Raw genomic sequence first — 23081 nt, forward strand, 5'->3', positions numbered from 1 at the left:
ATTTTACACATTTTTATGCTCGTTAAGTTTCGAGCGTTTTGCGTATTGATTCCGAAATGCAGAATGTCTGATCTGCAAACTTGCTGTATGATTCTTTGTGTTATTTATAAAGCTGTACTGAGAACGAATCTCTTGTCACGGAATAGTTGGCACAGTGCCAAATCGTTAGCGTGTTGTATCCGCTTTGGTATGTTGGTCAACGATCGGCATTTGTTTATTTTTTCTATTCATAGACAAAATTGGGATAAGAAATTGGAACATAATTTTACGTTTGATAGTAGGTTTTACTAATTTATGGAAATATTCTATCTACTAATGAAAATTAATGATTGATTTTTATGTGCCAATCACATCGTATCGGCAAACTTTTAGCACTCCCGCTATTTTACATTAATTTATTCAATCGATGTTGTACCTAATTGTAATGGTAACCGGCATGGCGTGTCGGTCACATTGATATTACCATCTGCCCTTCCTGTTGTAATTTAATAACAATCCTGCCGTGTTTGAGGAGTAGGTAGACGAGGGTCGAAGTTAGTTGGTTTGATTGCTTCGCCATCAGGTGCCTTATTCAATTCTATACACGGGGAAGTCTTTTTGATTCCCCCTTCCCGCTATCTTCAACCCCGCGCTGCCGTTCACTTGTTGCTACGTTGCTGCAGCGTCGTCGTCGTCGAGCTCGCGAGTAGCGAGACTGGAACACCCCTCCCCCCGCCCCCCTTCGTTCGACCGCCTCTTCACTCCCCGCAGCCGTTCAGTTCTTTGTGCGTTATTGAACCTTTCGCACGTCACCTCGTCGGTGCGACATAACTATTTGATATAATCGTAAATCATACTACCAACATTATCATAGCCCACTGGTGTGGCGTGTGTGTGAATATTATACGATTTATCCCGAAGCCAGTCAAGAACACCATCTATCGGATTTGAAACTGAAGTGGATCTCCGGAGTTTCCTGTGATCTGTGATAGTGCATTTATACGACGTTGAAGTTTATTGTGTCGAAGCAGTTTTTGTGAGAAGTGGTTGAAAGTTTCCTCCATGCTGTTGTTGTAAAGTACCAAGAAATATTATTGCAACTGATAGGCAGGTGAGCGAGATTCAATTTATTATCAAGTTCTTAATTGGTGATTTTAACCGACCCACTTAATAATTGGAAATTTGACTTAGGTTTATACCTTTTTGTACTAGACAAAAAGGTATAAACCTAAGTGATCTAAGGTATAATATATATAATGTACATTGTTTAACTATAAATAAAACAAAGTTTTAGTTAAGCAGACTAAACTAAGTAATAAAAAAATAATTTACCTACCTAATTAGCTCTGCATGAATTTGAATTTATGTAATGCACTGTCCGACCTTACATCTCCTTACGTATAAGAATATTAGCCGTTATCGGAAGATTGCTATGAGCTCTTTGAAACAAACAATGCTATTGCTACCTTGTTATTCAGTCTTCATACCTACATGACAATTATGGGTCCATTGTTTTATTCAAGACGCCCGTGTAGTTTTCTAATGTTCTTGTAACAATTTGATCATCTTTTGTCAGAGTCCATTCAATTTTACAAGGTTATATAATCGATATCTTCTATATAGGTAAAATACAGCTACTTTAGGCTAAATAGGTATTACCTACCTTAATGGAAAAAAAAAATACGGGTGTGGTTTTAAAGTAAGTACCTACCTAGGTAGTTTCGATCGAGCGATGTAGTTTGAACGTTCTTAATAGAAATTCTTACAAATTGAATATTAATAGTACCTAATTGGATTGAATTTTCTGTAACCTAATCGGGTTTGAATTGTGCGTAGATTAGTAGGTACCTACCTAATCTACCTGCCCAACTAATTACTTTCTGATAATTTATGTAATGTAGAAGTCAAAGTGAAACTTAAAATGAGATAATGTTCTTCTAATAAGTAGCAGATACCTACCTACTAAGCGAATCTGTCAATGTTCATATACTTAAAAGTGAATTTATTTCGCAAAATATTTTCTCGCTCTAGAAAGCGAGGCGTGCGGTTTTGTGGCAAACCTACCTGTTCAGTTTTCAGTACCTAATTACTGTCAGTGGTACTGGCTTTCATTGCGCAATACAATTAATCGCAAGCGGATACTAGTTGCCGTCACATGACTCGTACGAGATGATTATAACTTGTACAGAGAAAGCTTTGTCATTGCTAAATGGTTTAACGATTAACGGTTATTGTCGGAGTGGAAGTGTTTCATTACACGCTTGGCGAGTTGCTTGGCACGCTCTACTGGCTATAACGAGATAAGCAGTGGACAAACGCGTTTGGACAATGTTAACTGGTTATTCATAAAATTATAATTTGTTTCGATTTCTTTATGAAATAGTTTATTTATTCCTTACCATTAAATAATTTTGAGAAAGCCGAAAAGGCCTATCAAAGCTTTACTGCACAAACCACTCGATATTCGTGAGTTTGTTGAATATTCGAATGCCCTGATTGATCGATTTTAGTCACGCGCACACTACACTTCCTTTCGAAAGCCAGTTCTTTGAGCAAACAAAATGGGTTTGATTATTTCGACCTCTTGACCCCCGACTTTAGTAATGGAGCACAATATAACGGACACATTGTTGTTTTAAGGTAACTGCTGAACTTATTACATTTAAGATTGATTCAGTAAATGTAGTTTTTGAGATTAACATAGTTATCCGAAGACTCGCCCATTAAACAGACGATTCCATATTCCAACAAAAAACAGTCTGTTAAACGCACGTAATGATCGTCTTTACAAAAAGTATTTCGCTGCTATGAAATATTGAAAACAACGCGTTTGCAGTTTTATATTCCACACGATAAGTAAGGTTGTTGGCACAGTTGGCCGAGGGATCGTTTCTACGAATTAGTAATTCGTCTACAATACTCACCCACTAACAGTTGCGTCAGGAATTTACATAGACTGTGTTAACTCGATCGGAGCGAGTGCAGTCGGCGCATACCGCATAGCATCAGAAACGGCTACTGGCGGCCCGCCCTTTATGAATAATTCAGCAGCTGACAGTCTCGGTCAGGATTTACGGGGCTCGGCGTGCGGAGCACCCGTCGCGCTTCGCCGACTCTCCGTGTCAACTTTTTGCCCTCCCTTCCTTTCTATCTAATGAAAACCTCTCTCACCGGTTCCGTCTCGACGTTTGTCTTGTCAATCAGCGCTGTCACGGCTACGCTGTTGCCGCACTTCCCCATGGAGTTATTTGTTGCCCCATTGTGCCCGCCCGCTGATCACTGTCGCATTGTCTCGCGGCTTTTGTTTACATTCGCTCAATACTCGTTTGTTTGTGAGATACGAGTTTGTTTTCTCTTCGTGGACGTATTCTTTGAACATTGTATCTAGAGATAAAGCCTGTTGAATTTCTAGTTACTGTACAGTTTACTGAAATGTATCGGAAAATTTTGTATTTATCTCAACTTACAACTCACAACCTTTGCTAATGTTTACAATACATTACATTTGATTCACTTGCAATTATTTGGGTACATGTAGACAATATTGTTTTGTATACTTTCATAAATTATTTATAGATCGTCAGACCAAACATACAAATTTGACTTTCACAAGGTGTGTCATCGTTTTTGACCCAAAATAAAATAACTATTTTAGGTATTTTTTCTTAACCAAACCAGAAAAATGATCCCAACGCTGAAACATAACTCATAAAAAAATTTTTTTGAGTTGACTTACTATTTCGCAATCGCAACACTAATAAGATACTTATCGCATATCGCAAATAAATAAATAACCCGCAGGTGAACAACGGTCGCTCGCAATCGTTGTTTTGAGTTTATAATGATATGAATAATAATTTATGCAATTATGTTAATATGCTCCTCGTTAACAGGCCGCACATTAAAATTCCATTGTTGTTTGTCTGTCACGCAGACCCGCTCGTTTGTGTAGGCGTCATTGTCGTCTCCAATTCTCAATTTAAGCGAGATCATTATTTTTACTTTGTCTACCAATGCTTCTTAATTTTTATGTTTATAAGTAGACGTTCCTTTAACAATATCAAATTAAAATGTAAGTGCTTACAGCGTCTTAACTCCATAAACGATTCATAAAGTGATAATGAAGCATTACTGTATTTTAGTACTGCATTGGTAAGTACTTTTAAACGCCAAAGTGTGTAACAATCGATTACCAAATCGATACGGTTACGCATACTGCGAATTTCAGAGTTACAAGGTCTCTTGATAAACATTGTGAAAAATTCATTCGTCATATCCTTTTACTACGTCTTACGACTTATTTATATATCATTTTAGTGTAATTTTGATTGTGACCATAAAGAAGTAGATATTCCAAAAAATAAATAAATTAATCGCGCAATATTTGTGTGCTTGTCGCATTGCCCTCTTTTCTGGTTTCGCGCCAAATTCTCGATCATCCGGTGTTGGCGATGAGTTGTTGGAAAATGTCCAACACGTCATTCACAACGATGGTAGAGTACACCTTTACCATTACAGATCCCATACACACATTTTTTTAACATTTATTTTCTGACTCCTAACCATTTTTGGCGGTAATCAATTTAACACCACACCGCCTAAGCAATAGTTTCGTCTTAATACCTAAGTTTCGTCTCACGAAAGTCTGATAACATTAATTAATGCCAAGGTCAAAAAACAAAACCCGCCGTCTTTATTGCTGGTGACATCTTGCTTTATTCTCGTTTTGTTGATTAAAGCTGGTATTGTTCCAATAATGTAACACATAATTCACGTCGTTTTATTGTGAGTGACAGTGTTAAATGGTCTTGGATGACTTGTTTAAAGCTGACTGCGGAGCGTCCATATATATTATGTATACATACATACTTATATTTTTACGCAGCGGGGGCACCGTGTGAATGAGCTTATAACTTGGCATCAGCCCAAACGTGCATACTGTCTGAATAATGATGTCAGCTTCGTAATATTCAGCTGGCAGAGGGATTGCTTTAAATCAATGGCTAGCCTCGGGAAGGCCCCTGAATTGGGTATTTTTTAATTTTATAGATTGTTACAAGACGTTAAATTCGTCTACTACAGTTTTTGATCCCAAAAATAAAAATCTTTCTCTTTTGTTACAGGTGCTGCTGTAGTTGTGAGTGCGAGTGGTGATGTCGAAGTTAGTGACGAAAATAAGTGTGTAAAAAAAGAGGAAGTGAAGCCAGAAGTGTGTGCCAGTGAAGGTGAAGTGCGCAGTGAAGTGAGTGCAGGCGCGGATGGTGTTGCCAGCGCCGTGGCCTCCGAGGAGGACGACTGTGTGATAGTGTGCGCGCGCGATGCGGACGAGAGGTCCGATTCTGGAGTGAGCGGTGTCCGCTCAGGCGGGTCGGCGAGTTCGGTGGAAGAGCGCGATTGGCGCGGCATGGCGCACGGGTATGGCGGCGGTCCCCCTCCGCCCCTGCTGCACCTGCCCCCGCCGCCGCCCTCGTTGTACGCCAACGAGCTGCTGTGGAAGCAGCGGTACCAACCGCAGCTACATGCGCCCTTGCATCATCCCATCGCCGATGACTATCTGGCGGCGACCTACGATAGAGAGAGACATGAAAGACTGCTACGGTGAGTCTAAATCATTAATTTCGGCCCGATTTTCATTCATTTGTTAATTGTTAAGTTATTGATTAGGATGGTATCAAATCTGTACCTAAGTTTCTTCTTCTCTTAATTCTCAGTTGAGTCCTCCGCAACCATGTTTCAGTACCAGGGATTCGGCCAACGTATAAGTTATTTACTCGGAAATGTCGGTTATGATACGGTTTTTTTATGAACGGCGAGCCGATACAGAATGCACTATTTTGTTAATGTGTTTTAGGGAAACTTGAGTCTTAAATGTTCAATCAAACTATTTATATACCACTATGACTCATAGTTTAGAGACTGGTTAGTAAACAAAATGAGTCATGTAATTCCGTTGAAAGGGGCCTGTAATGACATGCCATTAGCGAATTAAGTGTTAACCACTGACTTGCAAAAACTGGTTATAATAAATAATACAGTTTCGTAAAACGTGTTTCATTACAACGTTAATGAAATATGTAATGTCAATGTATAATTAGCGTTAGTTCGATACCTAATTAAAATATTATTTAAAAAAAACATTTCTTACCGTACCACTTTGTAGTAAGTGGGCATTGATTGAATAATAAATTTATACATATCATTATATATGTTGGCATACATATATGCAATTTATTTAACGATCGAAAATGCAAACGTGAATTAATTATTGGATTGGCATGTTCAGAAGTCATTCAGAAATGTATTTATCTAAATGTGGTAAAATAATATTTTTACATAACTAGTTAAGTAATTATGTTTTAATATCGTAAATATGAGAATCTCTTCTGACCTTGACCATAGCGTGACTACTCAGAACAAAAACCTACTGAATTGAATACAATATCCATTTACCGTTCCCATTCATGGGACCAAAGTGGTCACGAACCAAATTAGCCGAGCGTAAATATAGTTAAGTACCCTTTACAAATAATGTAGGTACTTTGTTGAAAATGGTAGGTAGTCAATTAAAGTAGTTATACTCGTATACGAATCGATTACGAATATTGTATGGCATGCCCATCCGAAACTTCTTTGCAGTGTGTTGCTGAATTGCTAGAAATATGACGCTTTAGAAACAACGCCCAAGGAACCAAATATCTTTTAAACTTTACCCCGAAAAACCATATTAGAGACTTCCTCTTATTTATTACCCTTATATTTTCTTCTTATCTCGCTACGGATTAATTAATTGACATGTCATTGCCTTTCATAAGTTGGGTTAATGTATAAATATTGGATAACGTATATGAATATTCAAGTTTTGTCATCTAGTGACATATAATTTCCATTTGAATTAGAATCCTTGAAGAAGAACGTATTAATTTACAAGAATAAGTACACCAATTTTGTTTCACGTGGGCGAATCAAGTGGGCGGAGGGAATTAAGCCGAAAACAGATCAATATTGATGATATTTTAGTGCTCACCTTTTCCTTTAATTTCCAGGACAAAGGTCATACCCGGGTCTCGTTAAAACTTCAATGAAATAAAAAACAAATCTTATTATCTGGGAGTCAATTCTGTTAAATATAAATGTGCCAATAGTGTGTTGGTAGTCTCGGTGGAATCGTTTGGAGTCTACTGCAACATTGTATATATGTATATGTATAAAACTAGCGACCCGCCCTGGCTTCGCACGGGTAGCATTTAAATAAAATCTTTCCTCAGAAAACCCTCTTTTTTAAATTAGCGCATACAAACAGACAGATAAAAAAGGTAAACTTAACTTTATAATACGTAGTGTTATGTCAAAAATAACTCCATATACATATACAAACGATTGGTTAGATACATTTTTTTTTACAGGCTTACCCCTTGATAACTAAAAAGTTCTATTAATTTTACGTATTAAGTAATGTTTTGAAGTCTATTGAACACTGTTTTGTTCTGTCTGTATACAGCTAACAATAAAAACCAAATATCCAATAAATCTTGTAAAAATTGGACAAGTTGCTAAATCCTATTTATCCTTATAACCGTCCGTCCACGACGTTAGAAACAGTCGGAGGTCGCCAACAACTTCACGTGTTCAGGTCAAGGTCACATCCACATCGCTTTGATGTCTGTGTGCAAGCCTCGAGTCATGTGGATCTTGTAGGAAGTTGATTCAAAACGATTTACATTTAAATTGATGCGATTAATATGTCTGAAGAAGTAAATGTCACTTCAAGGTCATCCACGTTTAAGGTCTTGTGGAATGTTTATTGTTTATTCTTTGTTGATCGTTTCAATTAGTTGGGTATAATCACTAAATCACATTGTTCTCATAAATAAAAAGCATATTTAGGTTTTTTTATTGAATTTAGATACAACTAGATATGTAAGTGGCCAGACACTTGAATACTTAATTAATTAATTCAAAAATTTTATTATTATTTTTCGCCATTAAGGAATATTGTTTTGTTGATAACTCTAAGATAATTTGCTATTATATGTATGTGTAACAAAAGTTTAAAGGATAGAAACTAAACTAAGTTTATAAATGTAAACAATATTTCCTTATTAATCATGATAATAATTAAAAGCCATAGTTAACAGTACACATAAATGCGGCTATTAATTAACCTTCATAATTGGCTATTAAAGTTGAACGATATAGGCTAAGTATCATTAAAGTTATTTATAGTTATTTTTACGTAATTACTTTATTGGTTACAACTTTCTGAAATTTTATTACCGTAATTTTTTCGTAAAAAGAATGATTTAGAAGAGCAATTTTCGTACTACTATCAGTTGTTTTTTTTTCTTTTATAGATATTAAAAAATAACTATTTTACGTTTACCATTTTCCGTTAGTGATAGTGTTGCAGAATCAACACGAGTCTTTCAATAAATTTTAAATAACAAAGTAATATTACTATATCTACTATCTTAAAATTTATTATTCTTTTATAAAAAGGTACTTAATACATTCATAAATCACGCCTCTTTTGTCCACATCCAGATCTCAAGTAATGCTCGCTTTTCAACTTTTTAAATTAGGCAAATATGCATCAGACGTCAAGGCTACCTTTTTGTACATAGATGTATACAATCATAAAATCGCACATCTATCCCGATGGAGGCAGAGACAACATCTTTCTACTTGCCAAGATCCCTGCATACTTTTTTTCCTTACCTATTTGTACACTTGGCTAAATGTTTTATTGATGCTTTTACTTTCACTGGCTATTTTGCTTGCTTTTAGATTAACTTTTCTTTTTTGCTTTCATACTTTTCACAGTGCCGTGTGGTTTCCGGCACCAATACAAAAAAGAATAGGACCACTCCATCTCTTTCCCATGGATGTCGTAAAAGGCGACTAAGGGATAGGCTTACAAACTTGAGATTCTTTTTTAGGCGATAGGCTAGCAACTTGTCACTATTCGAATCTCAATTCTATCTTAAAGCCAAATAGCTGAACGTGGCCTATCAGTCCGCTCAGGACTGTTGGCTCTGTCTACCCCGTAAGAGATATAGACGTGATTATATGTATGTATGTATGTATGTACTTTTCACAGTCAGTAGGTTTGTAATTGTCAAAAGTCTACCTATTCTGACATTTTACATAATTTAAATTCCGAATAATCATATGACCTTGACTGAACCAAAGGTCACGTAGTTTATTAATATGTATTTCATACTATTCAAATCCATACCCAAGATCCACACTTATTTTAAATGCTAATTTGAGTTGCTTAATTATGTCGATTTTTATCTGGTTTTAATAATAATTAGGATAATTTTATGTAAAACAGAGGCAAAATGGTATTGTTAATATAATGTTAACGCACTAGGTATTCATATTATTATGATGCTAAAAATAATAAGCTGACTTGTTAGTAAATTTTTCCTTGAATGCATATGACTTATATATTTTCTTTATGGTTATATGTATTTATTTTGTGATGACCAGACACAAAAATCAACCTATTTTAATTAATCTTATTAAATTTATGAAACGATTACATTTTGAAAAGCAGTTTGAACACACTGACAGATGATCTATTATGCCCATTCTATTGGAACCGGTTTGTTAACGCTAATAGTATGTGGGCTTCCTTTTAAGTCCTCATAATGTGGTGCCCACTGGTTCTACCGGGTATGGGCCGGCATAATGTATCATGCTTTACTGACACAATTCCACCTAGGGTTGCCATACCCAATGGTCGGACATACCTGCGAGATGGCTTAACATTTGTATAATAAAGTCTCGCCAAAACCCGAAACCCACCATGTTATTGTATAAGTCCTTCGAAAACAGAACCAACGTTGTTTGAAATAGTGGATGCATTTAGTGTCTTCTTTGACGGAACGATTTTTTTTATTGGGTGCCTTTTATTTAAAAAAATCTGCGAATCTATGTTTAAATGAGGGTTGAAAGGGTTTACTACTAAAATTGGAGCCAAGTAGTAAATTTTGGCCGGACAGATAATCAAAAAGCAACGTTGAGTCTTACTTAGAACCAACCATCAAAGCCGAACTATGCCTGGTTTTATGCATACACCTGGTAACCCTAATTCCACCCGGCTATAACGAGGTTGCAGACTTGTAAACAAAACCATTTCAACGCGAACAGCTGTGGACATACCTGTTGTTGTAATAATTATTTTATTCGGTTTGCAATTAAGAAGAATATAAAACTTCTTAAGTGACGGATAATGTGAACAAATGAAGCCCAACTGGCAGTTCTATTATTTTTGGGTCGATCTTGAAGGACCCTGGGACATAAGACATAAAATAATGATGTTTATGCCAAGTGTAGGGTATACATCATGTGGTACATCCAATTATTTTATCACAGTATCAATTGAAAGTCCTACAGAATTTAATACGTTCAAAAAATATTCAGCATAGTTTTAAAACTTCGTAGTCTTCTACGATACTTTACGAGTATATTTAAACTTTGGACCTAAATGTCACAGAAGTCTAAGTATTCATAAAGCATTTGTAATTGCTTTATTTGGTATGAATTGACTTGTATTATTTACACTTATTTCAGAGTACGATAATAAACTACTTTATATTGCATAGTTCTAATTCTTAGATGTGCTTAAAAACTTAGTGTAGTCACTGTAGAAGAAACTTCGAAAATTTGTAGTTATTATTAACACTGTTTGTCTGCCAGCCATTGTATGCATAACAATGGTGACAATAGATTTCTAAACAAAACATATTTTAAATCAAAAATATGTTATTCTTGACAGTGAAAATCTATTTTTGTTAAACTGTCCTCCAGCAGGTTTGAGTCATTATTATTAAATTATTTTTACACGTCAAACAGTTACTTATGCTTTGTTCTTTTTTTTATGATCTAAGTTGTCATTTTTTTCCGTGTTTAAATGATAACAGTACTTTTAACTTAATTTAACAATCTCATTTTTGAATCCTCCACCTTTCGACTGAAAATCGAAATACACTTGTACCACTCACCTCAATCCTAAATAGGGAAATCCAATACAACATACTACCTCTTATTTCAATTTAGGTACTGAACATATCGCACCATTTTGGAATAAAAACGAGCTTTGCTTCCTTCACTTGGCTGACCATCAAGATCTTACTATCAAAGAATGATTTTAAAATACATATTCATCAAGTTTATTTATAACAAAAGTATGCTAAGCGCTTGTTCATCAGAAATATTACGTAAATAATAATTTGATCACAACAAAGCAAAAATGTGCTGAAAATTGCCAACAGTGCTGACCGACAATCTTTGTATGAATCAAATACTATTGCGAAAATGTCTGAATAACATTATATTGAATTTCACTTTCATAACCAATTATTTATTTATACAGAGCATTGAGTTAGAACTCTTTCTGATTTAGTAGGTCGTATATAGGTTTGTACCAATACCTATTGGTGTGTATGGGTACCTACCCATACATACAATGATGGATGATTTCATTGTAAAAAAACTAAACAGTGAACAGTTTGGTAAAATGACACAGTAAAATTGACAGTTACGGAATAGATAAGATAAAGTCAACATTACTTTATCGGTTTCACCGGGATGAAGCCAACATTCCATCAAAATACATAAACTAGTTTCCTTTATTGGCTTAGTTCATTAGTGTGCTAGGCTGGTGGATAAGTTATCGTGTTGTGTCATTGTTGTAGTACGAAAAAGTGTTTACGGAGAATTGAATGTAAGCAAACCAAGAACATATTTTCATGAATCATCTTAATCTCTACAGATTAAGAAGATGATTCATATTGTTAAGCATCTTAACAGTAGGAAAGATTAATGGCAGTGCAACATCCAACACGTAAAATAACCATTATTATTACTAGCCAGACCAGGCAAAAAATTACTATTATTACATATAAAATGCAAAACGTCGTTGTTATTATTAACACTGCGACCAAGCCGTGCAGCCATTGTATGCATAACAATAGTGACAATTGATTTCTTAACACAATACAATTTTTTTTATTCCCAAATATGTTATTCTTGACAGTGAAAATCTTTTTTTTGTTAACCTGTCCTCCAGCAGGCATAAATAAACGTACAAAAAAAGCTGGACAGAGTGCGGCTTAAAAAAAGCGAAAGCATAGTAATGGCGGCTTTGTACGCATGTGTGAGTGACAGATACTTGGAATCTATGACGTATCGATGACGTAATGGTGGCCGACTGTCACACTATCGGCAAAATTATGTGCATGAGGCGTATAGATATACTGTTGGTGCTTCATTTTACAATATTGTAAAACTTCGTCTGTCTTCTTTTCTATGTCTATTGTTTGAGAAATTATTATTACTTTTTATTTGTACACGTCAAACTCTTACTTTTTTCTTGCCTTAGTTTTTTTTCAAAGTTATTGACATTTTTTGACATATTTAAATGATAACAGACAAGAACCATTAACTTATTTTTTATTCTCATTTCTGAATCCTTATCCACCTGCCGTCTCAAAATCTATTTTCTCTCAGTACCACCCATTTGGTTCTTTGACTACCTACTTACTATACTACCTCTTATTTCAATGTAGGTTTCTTTTACTCTGCTGACCAATTATGCATTAAGTTTATTTATAACAAAAGTATGCTGTGCGAGTGGTCCTATTCTGAAGTATCTATACATTAAATGTTTCTTTTTAATCCAAGTAAACTTTGTATTTACTGCGTTGATCTTTGCCTAATATACATTATATCTTTCTTTCTTCATACTCTACTGTTTATGATACACCATGTCAAATATTTGCCAAGTGAGAAACAATTTTACATCGATTGACGTATTAATAATTAAGATTTTAAACCCGTGTATAAGTTAAAATTTTACATAATGTTACTTCTATTACGACATCAAAATTGATATTATATTGGGTAGGTAATTTTGTTTGTAATTTTGGAAATTATGTGACAACGGCGTCCTTGGTGTTACTATGTTTTGTGCAGTGTCAAACGTATACGTACTGAACTGTTTTATGTTTTTAAATTATTTCTATATTATGTTCTGTTCAGAAATTTAATTTTATTTTGCAGAAATTAATGACTCTGTGGATTATTTACATTAGTAATATAAACAATTTATGTATATGATCTCGCACGCCTTTTTTCCTGATCGCACATAGTTTTACAAAATGTAATATGTAATTACTATACTATTATAACAGTAATCCAGTAACAATCTACGTTTTGTGGATTCATAATAATTACCTACTAACAATTTTGCAATAATAGTTCGTGACCTTAATGCTAGGTTTATGTTGCAACGATAACATAGAATTATATTATCCTTGCAGATGTTTAATCTATTTAAAGGTATTTAGATATTTCTTTATCTTAATTTTGTTTGAGTTCTTGGTTTTTCACTCACAATCTTATCTGCTGATACTGCATAATAGTTTTATTACTTATCTCCGTAATTTATATTGCGCCGTATTCTAGAAACATGACTGATAGATAAGCGTGTGTGTTTATTCACATTTAATAGTGACTGGCACTTTGATTAGCAGGTCACGCCTATTCGATTATTAAAACATGTTTATATATAGCGTCTTCATATTATTTAAACTATATATATGTTTGAACATTTTGATACATTGTGAATACATTGTTTTCTATTTGAGAATGTATAGAACGTCTCAAAATTGTATCGAATCGGAGCCATATACCTACGTAGCCCTGAATAATAAGGAAAATTACCAACACAAGTTTTCCATAAGCATGTGGTTTTTTTATTCATAAACAAGGTCAGATCCAGCATCAATTTATTCATGTTTGCAATCAATGGCCTTGACCCAATTTATCCGCATTCCAAAGACTTTGCAATTGCCTCCCACACGTTTTATTCATATTTTTCTTTGATTAACATCACTTAGATTTTTTTGAGACTATTAATATTAATGACTTTTAATCTAATTTTTTTAATGTAATTTCTGCTTTTATCCGTTCTTTATGTCATTATATTGCGAATTTTGCCCTGTTCTCCATGTAGTCCTAACTACTTCATTTAAAACACAACATTCATTTTCGTTTCACTGTTTTTCATGATTGTTACATTCTTTATTTCAAATTTAAACTTAGTTTTGCGTCTCTTTTTGTTACAGAGAACGAAGGGAACAGGAGCAACGAGATATGCTGGAGAAACAGCAAAAAGAAAGAAAGGAGAGAGAACGGATAGAGCAAGAGAGAGAAAGGGAGAGGGAAAAGCAAGAGAGGGAAGACAAGGAAAGGAGAGAACAGGAGAATGCGGCGTCCAAACTAGTGTCGAGGCATTTCGAGGAGTCGTTTAGGCTTGCCAACCAAAAGGTTAATATTTATTCGTTATATAATAAGTAGTAACTTTATTCATAATATTTTATGTTGGCTGTGTCTACCCAGTAGGGGATAAAGACGTGATTTATGTATGTATATAATAAACACAGACAAATACAAATCAAGTTAATTATCCCATACGTAATAGTAACGACAGATAGCTCCGAAGACGTAGCTTACGCTATGAATGAAATGAGATTGACTCGACTTGAGCAACAAATTGACAATTTATGATTGGTCGGAATTTCTTTTTAAAATTCTTTAGTTGTGCAAAATTAGTCCATTAATTTAAGTTACGATGTTGCTTAATATGCATTCATGATCACTAATTTTTGATAACATTACGTCATTTCCTCCATTTTTTACCTTGTTATATAATTCAGCGGATGAAGGCGTTTTTAATTAGAATTAAAATGGCATTCAGCAGGGCATTAAATTATTCTAAAATTAATGATGGTTATTAAAATTATAATTGCGTTCAGAAACTTATAATTCATAAATGAGAATGAAATCACAGAAAAATTATGTTTTGTGGTCAACCTTAACTTAATGGATGTAAACAAGAAATAGAAGCCAAAACAACTGATGAAATGTTTACTCAATATTATACTTTAACTGTTTATTTTTTGTTACAGAGGGAGAGGAGTTTATCATGGTCCCTGCTGAACAGCATACCTCCTAGTCGAAGCGCGGGCCCGGAGCACGAGCGGTTACGCGCTCCGCCCCCGGACCGCGCGTACTACTCTCCCCCCGGACACCCCTCCGCGCACCCCTCGCATCCCTCCCCCCGCGCGCCCGCGCCTTCATCTGCGGACTACTGCCCTCCTCATGCTCGGCTATCTATTTCTTCCAAATCCGATAAACCGACTTCACATCCCTCTCTGCCAAAGGGCGAGCCCAACTTCGCACCATACAGCGGCTATTCTTATAGATCTTACGATAAACTCAAAGACGGTCAACACCTCCCGGCTCCCCCGCCATTGGTGCCCGAAAAAAATTCTGTGATAGTCAAACACGACGCCAAACAGATCCACCTAGAGCAGAAGCATCCTTATCCTAGCAAACCCAGGAGCGAACCGTCCCCCCATTACCTTCCGTCGCGGCCGTACCGGACGGGATTGTCTCCCCACGCTCCCCCACACCCGCACCCCGCACTGCAGACGTCGCCGCACGCCGCCCTGCCCGCTCAAGACAAAAACAACAGGCGGCTCTACCAACCACCACCGCCGCAGCGTTCGCCCGCGTATTACCAAGCCGCGCCGCAAGCCAAACCGAAAGTGTCCAGCCCGGCGCCTCAGCAGTTCTACGGGAAACCGAACAATTCTCCTAGTCCCGCGCACTACGCGGTCGCCGTCGAACCCCAACTGCAGATGCCAAAGACGGAACCGCCGCCGGTGCCATACCCTCCGCCGTCCGCGTACTCGCCCGCGCCGAGGACGAGGCCGCCGCCAGTCGCGCACTGCCGGACGCCGGAGCCGCGACCGCCGCCGCGCGCTCACGGCGACACCGGTGCGCCCTCGCCGTGCCAGACGCAGCCGCTGGACCTCGGCGTGGCGCGCGACGACCCCGACCGCCTGTCGCCGCGCCGCCGGTACCCCTTCGAGCCCGCCGACGCGGACGCCAAGCGGCGGCGGCTCGAGGAGCTGCCCGCGCCCGAGCCGCTCATAGCCGCCGCGGCCAGCGTCGGCCGGACGCCGCACGGCTCCGAGCCCGCGCCGCAAGCGCCGGGCCCGCCCTGCGATGTGCGCGTGCCCTCGGCCGACGGCAGCGTGGAGACGCCGGAGCGCGCGGCCGGCGCGTCCCCCGCGCCGCACGTGACGCCCGCCGCCAGCCCCGCGCCCGCCACGCCTGCGCCCGCGCTGGCGCCGTCCCCGGCCGCCGTGCCCGCCGCGCCCACGCCACCCGCGCCGCCCGCCACGCCGCCTGTCACGCCCCTGGCCGACGGGGAAACTCCTGCCAAAACGACGCCGCCGAGAGATGGCTCCGCGCCCGTTAGACATTTAGGCAAAAAAGCGTGGCTACAAAGACACGAGACAGCGCCAATCGGTGAAGGAGACTGTTCGGGGGGTGGCGGAACTTGCATTACTCTTCCAATGACGATAACACGTGTATCTGAACCAGACGATTCGAGTTCGAACATAGTAGTCCCCGTGGCGGCCAAGTCGATCCAGCGCGGCGCCCGTAAGACGTCAAAACCGCGAAAACCCAAAGAGAATGGACGAGTCGACGACGCGGAAGAAGATAGCTCGAGTTCGGATAGAGAAACTGCGACGCCACCCAAGCGGAAACCACCTAAAGCTAAGCGGAAAAAGGGGATAGTCGCGCGAAAAGCCGGCGACGAGCCGAAGAAGAAAAAAGCGTCAGAGAGCGGTAGTGAAAGTGATAAAGAAAGTGACGACAAAGACTCTGATTCGGGAGGTAGCGGCAGCGGGAGCGGCAGCACGTCAAGTAAGCGCGGTGCAGGAGGACGCGCGCGAGGCCGCCGGTCGCGCGGGGGCGGCGGCGGGCGCGGGGGGCGGCGGAAAGAGGATCCCCCCAGAAGAACGCCGGCCGCCACGCAGCCCCGCGTCACCAGCGAGTCGTTCCTGCAGAACGGGCCGTGCTTCGAGGTGGCGCCGCGGCTGGCCAAATGCCGCGAGTGCCGCTGGTCTCCCGCGCAGCGCGACAAGGACATGCCCAACATTTTCTGCCGTTTCTACGCTTTCCGAAGACTGAAGTACGCCAAGAATAGGCAATTAGCTTTAGCCGGGTTTTCGGACCCTTATAAGGATGCTGATGAGGTGTGTACTACTTTTTTATCTATAGTTTTACTTGGTTTCAGTTCTATGGAGTGTAGAGTTACTACATCTCTTGCAGTAGATGTTGTAGGTTAGGCACCAATAGCTAAGATTATAGTCTGTAATTTGTTATGTTAGTTGGAAAGACCAACACAGCATACAATTGGCTAAATTTTGTAGTAAAATATTCGTAAGTCCATTGATTTAAATCCATCTTCCAACATAATATGATTTCGCCTAAAATATAAAATGGTGTTCTGTTTTGTCTACAGGAGGATAAAAAATTGTGGCTGTCTTCATCCGCCGGCGCGGCGGAGTTAGATATAGAGATGAGTTGCTTCCTACTGAGGGAGATTGGGGACCAGTTCTGTGAACTGCTACAACAGGAGAAAGACGCCGAGTCACACCATTTAAATGACGGTAAGATTCATAATCATTGCTCTTTTATTAGTAATTGTTGTTTAATAGTAATTTTTAAGAGACAGATGCTTGCCCAATAGTTCACAATCTGCATGACAAACTGTAAAATTTATTTTCTGATATAAGAAGTAAGCGTAACACACTCTTTATTGTTATACTTTTCTTTTATGCATCATTTGGAAATTTGTTTGAAAACTTGAGTGTACAGGGCAATGTTAATAAATAATTCACCCCCGATTCCCGTTGGTAACCTCAATAGGTTTGATCAGCTGCATAGAGGGGGTATATCGACTTAGCATTGGAAGCGTCACAATTTATTTTTGAAATGTGGCGTGCCGAAAATGTTAATACATACATTTAATATGTATATGAAATCTCATTTCGATTACTTTGTTTTGTATACTTGAAAAACAAAGGAATCAATATTTTTTATTAAATTTAATCAATAATAAGTATTAAGTATTCAACTATTAAAATCAACAGCAAAGTTATCACAAAAGTGTTTATTTAACATTGTAAAGTTTCCCTCACACGTTACTTTGTGTCAAAAGTCGCCTATTAATTCCCAATAAACAAGTCTAGACACTAGTCGATAAACAAGTATCGTATTGTCCGAACAGATAAGACGAGGCTGGTAGTGCTTCTCTTGGCCGTGCAAAAGATGTCGCAATTTGCCAATTATTACCCAATAAACAAGTCTAGACGATGAAAACTAAATGCCGTTTTGTCCGAACAGATAAGACGATCGCGTGGAAACGCGTCGTACAAGGCGTGCGAGAGATCTGCGACGTGTGCGAGACCACGCTCTTCAACTTCCACTGGACGTGTGGAAAGTGTGGCTTCGTCGTCTGTTTGGATTGCTATAAGGTATGTTTCCAACACTATTTTTCATTTATTCAGCACTTTAGCTTTACAACCCTATACACCATTTCTATACGGTTCCGAAATTGTTCTGCTAGAAAATACATTAAATGTTTTGAGAGTTGATTGAAATGGACGGACAAAGCAAAACAAAGTCCCCACTCACTTTGTTTTATTAGGCACTTGTTGATCTCTGAGGCTTCCCAGAAATTCCTTTTCTAATTGGATGCCTAGTTACATGATAACATTACTGTTTTAAATAAAGCATTTCTTTTGTTACTCATATTACTGATTGCATAGTTTTGTTCACTGTTTTTGTTAAGCCGTTGCACTGAATAATTAATGCTTGATTCCTGGAAAGTTCAGTAAATGACTCCCAGGATTATGCTGTGATTCATATTTTCCAATAAGACAATAAGGAAATTTGATTTATAATTTTCACCTTAAATATTCCTGTCAGCTGTTGTTATTACATTGTTATCGAATGCAAATATTATGCACATATTTAATTCGGAATAGTTTGCGGTAGTGCGAGCGTTGAATATTGATGTCTAATCCGTGCTTTGTTTGCAGTCGCGGACGTCCGGCGAGTCGGCCAATTCTACGAACGAGACGAGTAACACCAACTCCACATCCAATGGCGAAAGGGACTCGTTTGGGTGAGTTTGGTGTTGAAATTAAATCTTCCTAGTTTTGGTCTCTGTAGCGTTCCCACACAGGGAAGACTCCTTAGAACAGCAATGACAACGATTCTGTAGTGGGTATTTCAGGTTTTATACCATAGTTTGGCTCACGTTTTTTCTATACTACAAAGACTTATAATATTTTCTTTCATAAGTTATGTCATGACTTGATTTATCGATGACACATGGACTATGTATGATAGGTGAATGCAAATAGCGTGTTATTTGAAGGATTATGTTTTGAAATCTGATAAACGTGTATTGATCCGGATCATGTGTTATCATATCATTTCGCTTGGAATTTATACTATATGTAGCATAGAAACAATGATAATGTAGAAATACATATGTCATTCATTAAATAAACAGAGGATCTATCCTATTTTTATGAAATTTATTTAACAGTTACCTATTACTGTAGTGTAAATCTATACTTTTGATTACGTATTATGGTTTTGAGGATCTAAAATAGCGAAGTAGAAACATATGAATATGGAGACTGATAAATATATTCCAATAAATTACATTCGAGTTTGTCAACGCTATGAAACGAACATTTTGGGAAATCTCTTCTCCACGTAGTACCTATGAGTTTTATTTTATTCTAAAATTAATTAATTTTTTGATGTTTTGTATATCCTCAGTTGGCTGACTTGCACGGCCGGCGGCGCCCACCCCGCCCGGCGGCTACTCCTCACGCAGATAGCCGCGGGCGGCGCGCTCGCGGCCGCCGCGACGCGTGCGCACGCCGCGCGCGCCGTCTGGCAACTGCCGGCGTGCTCGTGCGGCGCCGCGCCCAAGGTGGACGACGCGATGAAGGGCAAGGCGCGGGATCTGCTTCAGAGGCTCTTGCAAAAGGTACATTTCCACCATCAGTCTTCCGGTTACGTGCGCTGTTAGAAAAAGAAAACGCGAGCTCTCTAGCTTCTGTTGGCTAAAAGCCAAGGTCCGAACTGTTACGTGATTGATCCACGCCCCTTCACTTTTATAGATGTTGCTATAACTTTCTATAAAAATAAAGACTATTCAGTTAACCAAGTTCACAGAGACCGTCATATAGTACTATAAAGAACCTTGAAGAAGATAATATTTACAGTGAAAATTTATCTAATTTATTTTACAGAATATCAAAAAAGAGGACGTCAAAGAAGAAAACGTCTCCACGAATGGGTCATCGCCCGTCAAATCTGAGAACGGCAAGACTGCCAGTTCTGTCGTTAGCTGGCTGACGGACGTCCCGATCAAAACCGATACCAAGGAGGACAAGACCGACTCCAGTTCCTCAGATTCCGAAGAAGGTGGATCTTTCTCTACGCTAAGAGAATTATTAATAAGACCAGCACCTGAGGGAGGTGAAACGCAACCTAAGAAAAAGCAAAAGAAGAGTAGAAATGATTTCCTAAGTGATGTCATCTCAAGTGTAGTTGATGAGAAGAAAGACGAAGATGGGGATGTGAAACCGTTTGCGTTATCAAATGTTGTGAAGCGGTACGACAGGAGTGGAAGAGATGATCTTCCTGTGAGAATTATGACGTTAACGGAGTCGAAGTTGTTGTATCCAGACGTGCCCCACGCCTGGCTGTGTGATGGCAAGCTGTTGCATCTCACTGACCCCGTCCACCCTGGAAACTATAAGCCATTCCAGGTAAATATATGTTTTATTTAAAAAAAATCTTTATTTGTATTTTACCTATAGATTACCTTTAGTTGTATTTTAAAAAAATCTGTCGATGTTCAAAACTCGTTGACAATTTTTAGATGTTTAATGTAGGAAGTATAGTTGCAAAGTTAGTTATTCACTACAGAAGACAGAAGGAGAACAGAGGAGAGTAATAATGAAATTTAATGAACTATATTATGGAAATGAAATGAAAGATATTTGACAATAAATACAATCTCTGACATTTTTTCCAAAACTCAACAAACCATGGCAACAGTTGCAATGGCGTACCTAAAGAAGGTTGCCTACATTCAAAATTTAAACAAACTGCGTCGAAATATTGGAAATATAACAGTTTATTTCTGTTGTTACAGGACCAGTGGAAACGCGGCCAACCAGTTCTAGTCTCAGATGTTTCAAGTATCTTAGATAAGGACCTCTGGAGTCCCGAGAGCTTTTCGCGCGACTTCGGCGACACGCGAGTGGACCTGGTGAACTGCGCGTCCGGCCTCGTCGTGCCCAACCAGCCCGCCAGGAAGTTCTGGGACGGCTTCCAGCTCGCGGCGCAGCGGCTGCGCGACGAGCGCGGCGCGCCCATGGTGCTCAAACTGAAAGACTGGCCCCCCGGGGAAGACTTCGCGGAACTCCTTCCCGCGAGGTTCGAGGATCTCATGCGCGCGCTCCCGCTCGGCGAGTACACCTCGCGCAACGGCAAGCTCAACCTCGCCGCGCGCCTGCCCGAGTGCTTCGTGCGCCCCGACCTCGGGCCCAAGATGTACACCGCGTACGGCGGCGCGGGCGGCACCACCAACCTGCACCTCGACGTCAGCGACGCCGTCAACGTCATGGTGCACGCCAGCGCGCCCAGCGACGCGCCCGAGCGCGCGCGCGAGGCCGCCCGCGCCGCGGAGGAGGCGGGCGTGGACGTGCTGTCGCGGCGGCGCGCGCGCGTCAAGCCGCCGGCCGCGCTGTGGCACATCTACGCGGCGCGGGACGCGGACAAGATCCGCGACTTCCTCGTGCGCGCCGAGCTGGAGCGCGGCGCCCGCCCGCGCGCGCAGCACGACCCCGTGCACGACCAGACGTGGTACCTGGACGCGGCGCTGCGCGAGCGCCTGTACCGCGAGTACGGCGTGGAGGGCTACGCCATCGTGCAGTGCCCGGGCGACGCCGTGTTCGTGCCGGCCGGCGCGCCGCACCAGGTGCGCAATCTGCTGGACTGCATCAAGGTGGCGGAGGACTTCGTGTCGCCCGAGAACGTGTCGCGCTGCTTTGAGCTGGCGCAGCAGTTCCGGCGGCTGTCGCGGCAGCACTCCAACAAGGAGGACAAGCTGCAGATCAAGAACATCGTGTACCACGCGGTGAAGGACTCCCTGTGCTGCCTCGAGGAGGCGCTGGACGCTCCTCAGTAGGCAGAGCCTCTCCCGGCGTTTGATCTCAACCTCGACGTAACCTTATTCGCTAAGTTCCGCATTTAACGTAAGATTGAGAGCGAGTGTGATACGCGCTGTGCGCCGTTTCGTGTATAAGATGCCATTTTTAAGCGTCCGAGTGGATTGTGTACCAGTTATGTGTGTAAATGTACTCAAAATGTGATTTGGTCCGATGGTCGCGATCGGAGTATGTGCAATGTAAATTAGTCTGATTATGGTGATATCGTTGAGATGTGGATATGTTTTATGTTCCTTAATTGATACAAAAACTCTTCTGGTTATTTAAAGCTTACTGTAGTTATAGCGATATGTATGTATTGTGTAAATTTTTAATTCGAATTCCATCGAGTATATAATAAGAAGTGTATACCTTTAAGTTATTGTATTGAGTAAATTGTATTCGCTCGAAGCATTGTACATTAAACACGGCGTGTAGATAAGTTTTTCCTATATTAGATTTCTCAATTTGGTTAGTATGTTACAAATGATAGTTGAAATATGTGACAATTTAATTTTGTCCTTATTGCTGTATTAGATGAAAGCAAGTTTTTTTTGTACTGTGTATATTATGTATGGTTATAAGTTGGAATAAAAAAAGATGTTTATATTAGTTGTGGTTTTAATTAATTACCTTCCCTGTAGGTATTTGGGTCAAACAAATATTTTTTAATGAAATTCTAGAAGACTAGTGAAATTCTACAAAAATACAGTCGATAATGCAAATAGCATGCGTTGCGTTGCGAGCAATCCTATATAAAGTGGGTTGGTGATCTGTCAAGTCAATGTAATAACAAAAGAATGCTTAGTGGATTCTATTAGGTTGGTTAACTCGAACGAATCCACTCGATCAGTTTGACCCTGCAATAGAGTATATCTGACCCCACATACAGAGCTATCACCACCGGCGGTGAGGTATCATGGCCGC

General features: G+C 39.7%; 1 protein-coding gene across 2 annotated transcripts in view; it reads left to right on the plus strand.

Moving 5' to 3' along the window:
• The window catches only part of LOC106136502 (lysine-specific demethylase 3B), a 151080-nt gene extending 128314 nt beyond the window's left edge, over window positions 1-22766 (plus strand). For both annotated transcript variants that reach the window (XM_013337073.2, XM_060945642.1), the window contains 9 exons: window positions 5103-5577; window positions 14115-14316; window positions 14958-17102; window positions 17372-17519; window positions 18256-18386; window positions 18954-19039; window positions 19708-19921; window positions 20187-20708; window positions 21098-22766. In XM_013337073.2, coding sequence (XP_013192527.2) covers window positions 5103-5577; window positions 14115-14316; window positions 14958-17102; window positions 17372-17519; window positions 18256-18386; window positions 18954-19039; window positions 19708-19921; window positions 20187-20708; window positions 21098-22135 — 4961 coding nt within the window. In that variant the 3' untranslated portion in view covers window positions 22136-22766. The remainder of the gene's footprint in view (window positions 1-5102; window positions 5578-14114; window positions 14317-14957; window positions 17103-17371; window positions 17520-18255; window positions 18387-18953; window positions 19040-19707; window positions 19922-20186; window positions 20709-21097) is intronic.
• Window positions 22767-23081: the final 315 nt, after the last annotated feature.

This window comes from Amyelois transitella, chromosome 8 (assembly GCF_032362555.1).
Source record: "Amyelois transitella isolate CPQ chromosome 8, ilAmyTran1.1, whole genome shotgun sequence".
In the NCBI taxonomy this organism is placed as follows: domain Eukaryota; kingdom Metazoa; phylum Arthropoda; class Insecta; order Lepidoptera; family Pyralidae; genus Amyelois; species Amyelois transitella.